General features: G+C 56.4%; 1 protein-coding gene across 1 annotated transcript in view; it reads right to left on the bottom strand.

Annotated features, from left to right (window-relative positions):
* Positions 1 to 4,831, bottom strand: part of PHACTR3 (phosphatase and actin regulator 3) — a 193,964-nt gene that overhangs the window by 61,309 nt on the left and 127,824 nt on the right. Inside the window, exons 8-9 of the mRNA XM_012558433.1 lie at positions 2,607 to 2,810; positions 31 to 208 (exon numbers count right to left, since the gene is read on the bottom strand). Coding sequence (XP_012413887.1) covers positions 31 to 208; positions 2,607 to 2,810 — 382 coding nt within the window. The remainder of the gene's footprint in view (positions 1 to 30; positions 209 to 2,606; positions 2,811 to 4,831) is intronic.

A 4,831-nucleotide genomic window follows, 5' to 3' on the forward strand; every position in this document is an offset into this window, starting at 1 on the left:
CTGGGAGGGGGGGCGCGGCGCTGGCCTCACCTGTCCTGCCGGTGCTTCGTGGCCAGTGCCCTGTGCAGCTCCTCGATGACCCGGCTGGGGGGCAGCGGCCTGTGGACGGCGGCGGTGAGATGTGGGGACCCCGTGGGGGTGGAGAGCTGGCCCCGCAGGGCAGAGTCTGCATTCTTCACACTGGAGCCTTGGAAGAGCGTGGCCGGGCCTGGTTTGGGAGGGACCAGCCAGAATGTGATTCTCTGGGGGGCGAGGGGCCTTGCTGACAGACAAGCAAGTGAGCTGAGGGCACGCACCTGTAAGCCAGCCAGCCCCGACGAGCCCCAGGTCCTGGGTGGGCCACCGGCCCCAGAGGACAGGCACCCACAGGCCAGCCAGCCCCCCACCCCCAAATCTAGGGAGAAGGGTGCATCCCTGTCCTGTCACGCTCCCTCTGTGATCCACAGGGGCTGAGCTCTGCAGGGGCGAGGCCAGCAGCCTCCCTGCAGGCCCCGACCTTAGAAACACCTCCTCCAGCGTCCCCGCACTTAAAACGTGAGCAGTAAGCATTGACTTCCATGGAATGAATCTGACAATGGTTCAAAACAGACCTGTCCAAATCCCTCCTAGAAAGGTGAGGCCCTCCTCCTTCCTTCCTTCCCCCAAGCCCTCCTGAGGTATGCCCACCACACTGAGCTGAGGGTCACAGAGGTGGACCGGGCAGTGAGGGCGGTAAGCTCCATGCCCCCGGGGGCTAGGCAGGTGGGAGGTGGAGGAGCCAAGGGGCCTCCTGCAATGCAGACAAAAGGGAGGGGCGGGGACCGTGGCAAACAGAAGAGCCCCTCCAACCTAACGAGGCCGCTGCTGCCGTTCAGACTCTGCTCTTTGCTGCCATGAGGAAAAACAGGCTGGGGGCTGCCAGATGCAAAGACTTCCCAAGAAAAGCTAGGTGTCTGATGATAGGTAAAAATCTCCAATGTTTAAAATGCAGGCAACAAAATTCTTTAGATATTGAAGACCATGCAGATCCAACAAAGCAAATCTGTGGGTGGGATTCTCTCGTCTCGGGTGGAGGGTGGGCCGAGGATCCTCTTGCAGTGCCTTCTTCCCCTCACCTGGCCTGGGACGGCAGGCACCAAGGGACCCTACGGGTGAAGCCCAAGAAAAGGGCTTTCTCCTCCTCTGCTGCCACCTAGCGTTCATATGCTGCAGCAAACATGTCCTCCAAAAGAAGGCTGAAGCAGAAGAGCAAACGAAGACCAAGTCCCACAAGGTAGGCCCAGCAGTGAGAAATGAGACCGCCGTCCAAAGCTCCTGGCCACCCTTCCCTTCCCTCCAGCTCCTAATTCAGTCCCCAGATCAACCTGAGACGTGTCAGAAGTGCCCACCACCCCAGACGTCCCCCAGTCCCTGGGGACTGAGATGAGAAGTCAGAGGTGTTGACGACAGGCTGGGGCAGGACCCTGGGACCCAGGAATAGGATGTGGCACAAAGTGGAGCAGTTCGAGGAGACATGGAACTGGGTTCCCGTCTCAGTCAGCCATGGGGCCCTGGACAAACCTCAGAAGCTTCCCAAGACTCGGTTTCCCAACTGTGAGTTGGGGCTCATGCCACATCCCTCGAGGGAAGGTCCAGTGCTTGTGCGTGTCTGGGCCTTGCTGGGTGGCCGGGATCGGTGTGCGCCCAGCAAACGTAAGTACTGACGGTGCTGCTCAGGTGACCGGGACCAAGCGGCTGAGCTCGGCTATCTGGTGTCATCCTTTGTGACCTTTGTCATCAAAGACAGTGTGGAAGGCCTTCCTCCCAAAAACAAAACCACCTCTTGGTGAAGAGCCTGCTTTTCTCCAAGATCAGCAGTGATGGGACAAGCGATACGCAGGCAGGCAACAGCAGTAAATATCGACTTCCTGGGGCTATCAGGCCAGTGTGGCTGAAGTTGCCTAGGGGGATGCCTCTGGAGGCCTCTGCCCAGCCCACAGCCTCCTCTCTGACCACCATCCCTAAAGTCTGGTGTCATCCCTGGCTCTGTCTTACTGGACAGAGCTCACTGGAGAGAGAATCAACAAAATCCAGACCAGCAGAGACAGCAAGAAACATTTACTGAGAGAGAGACAGAATGAAAGACACAGACTCAGAGAGAAGCAGAAAGAGATGGACAGACAGCTCCCGAATGTTCAGACAGACAGAGACAAACAGAGACAAAGGCCTCATCCCAGGACTGGCTGGGTCTCCTGTACTCATGTTCTAGAAGACATGTTCTTTGACTCCTGCAAACAGACTACCTCATTTGCTTGAGAAGCCTGAGGGGTCTACTCTGGACAACCAGAGCTCCTTGCTAAGAACAGCTCTCCTACCTCTGGTTCTTCCCCCAGACCTGCCACCCCTAAGCCCAGTAACAGTCAAAGGGTGAGAACTGACCCATAGTGGGTGCCCAATCAAGACTGGCTGAAATCATAGATGGATGGATGGGTGGATGGGCAGATGCAAGGGTGGAGGAGTGGGTGGTTGGGTGGATGGTTAGATGGGTGGGTGGGTGAATGGATGAATGATGGATGGATAGGTGAGTAAATGCGCAAGTGGATGGGTGGGGGGATGGTGAAGGGAGGGAGGAACGAATGTGGACCCACCTGTGACATTTTTCACGATTTTGGATCCGGCCTTGGGTGGCGGGGTGGGCAGCAGTGGGGGACTGGGCAGCTGGCCCACGGATCTCTCCAGGGGTCTGTGAGGACTCTCCAAGGAGTCAGCTAAGGCTTGAGAGGACTCATCCGAGGTGGACAAGAGGCTGCCATCATCTTCTTCTTCACCACTGGATACTGATGGCAACTTGGCTAGTTGAAGAGCAAAACAGAGAATTCACAAAACATAGTTCCTTCTGACTGTGGTGGAGAGAACGAAGAAATGCAGAGCCCTTGGCTGGGTGGGATTTTAACACTGAGCAAAACACACAGGAGCCACTGCACACACACCCTTAACCGCCTCTGAACCCAGCTGTCAATACGACCACCAGAAATGGAGGAAGGGAGGAAAGGAGGGAGTTCCAAGAGCGTGGGTGACCCGTTCACTTTTCCACTCACGAGGTTCATGCCACGCTCCACCTCAGCCACAGACCAGCCCCACCTGGGGTGGCGGGCACCATCACAGGTTTGGGAGTCAGACACACCTGGTCACAAGCCGACTCTGCCACTCACCCTGTGACCCTGGGCAAGTTACTAAACCTCTCTGTGCTTCTATTTACTCATTGATGATGTGGAGCCAGTAATAACATCCTCTCACAGGATTATGGAAGGCTTTAAACAGGAGGTGATGATGAGCTGTGGGCCTGAGACACAGCGGCCCCTGTTAGAACATCTGTTATTTTCACATGTCCATTCTAAGTGGCCCCACCTCCGGGCCAGCCGGGAGGTGAGTGGTGCGGGGTGCGGACAGGGAGGCACCTGGAGGAAGGGTCAGCTCTCCAGAGCCTTGGCTTCCTCTCCTTGAGTCCAGGCTTCCAATCAACTGCTCCCCCACCTCCTGGACCCCCAGCCTGTCCATCCTCCGCCATCTCCTAACTCATCACCTGTCCCCTTGCCCACGTCCCTCTTTACCCAGTTCAGGCCCCAATGCGCATCACCTCTACAGCACTCCCACAGTACCCACCAAGCCCTGTGCCTCGCCTCCTTCTCATTTCCCTCTCTGGCTAAACCCCATTCTGGAGGTGGCCTCCATCACCTGCTTTCACCTTGCCCCTGTGCAGCGAAGCGCCACAGGAGGAAGAAAGATGACTCAGGAGACCCCCACCACTCAGGACCGGCACCTTCTGGGGCCCCTGGCTCTGCCCTATGGTGGGTGCGTGAGTGGATGGTTGGATGGTTGGTTGGATGGATGGATGGATGGATGGATGGGTCGGTGGGTGGGTGGATGGATGGATGGATGGGTGAGTGGGTGGATGGGTGGGTAGATCGGTGGATGGATCAGTGGATGGATGGATGGATCAGTGGATGGGTGGATGGATCAGTGGATGGGTGGATGGATCAGTGGATGGGTGGATGGATCAGTGGATGGATCAGTGGATGGGTGGATGGATGGATGGATGAGTAAGTGGATAGATGGGTGAGTGGATGGGTACATAGGTGAATGGATGGATGGGTGAGTAGATTGGTAGATGGATGGATCGGTGGATAGGTCAGTGGATGGATGAGTGCATGTGTGGATGGATGAGTGGGTGGGTGGGCGGATGGGTGGGTGGGTGAATTCTGCATTGCATCTTCTCCACTCAAGCTTTTCTACGGTAACGACTACTTCTCACTTTCTCTGTTCCTTTCCTGCCTCCAGCTCCTCACCTGACCTCTCTCCTCCTGTGTGGCCTCACCTCCGGCTTTACAGGGAAACTGAGGCTCTGCCAAAGGCCCATGGCCCTTCTTGACCGACTACTACAGCCCCCAGGTCAAATCTGTATTTCAACCAGCCACACTCATGGCAAGGCACTGAGTTCAGGTTCCAGCCCCCAGACTGCACACATCTCTATGGCACAACATTTTAGAAGGAGCCAGGTGCCCAGCTCAAAAGCAAGGTCTGCCAACAATGCTACAAACCATTGCTGACCGGGCGGCGAGCAGCGGGTATCTCAAAGTACCAGCAGGTTTCTATGCTGGAAGCATGTCTTCCCTCTCCATCCTTCCCTTCTTCTTTCTGTTTTCCCTTCCCCACCGCCAGCAACAGTCCTGGTCCCTCCAGTTAAAACAACAGCAGCAACCCCGCCCACCACCTCCCCCAACAACCACTCAACATGGCAGACACGGTGCTAAGTACTCGCCACCCTCAAAACAACCCTGATGTTGGGACTGTTATTTTCACTATTTAACAGAGC

This window comes from Trichechus manatus, unplaced genomic scaffold (genome assembly GCF_000243295.1).
Source record: "Trichechus manatus latirostris isolate Lorelei unplaced genomic scaffold, TriManLat1.0 scaffold00008, whole genome shotgun sequence".
Taxonomy (NCBI): domain Eukaryota; kingdom Metazoa; phylum Chordata; class Mammalia; order Sirenia; family Trichechidae; genus Trichechus; species Trichechus manatus.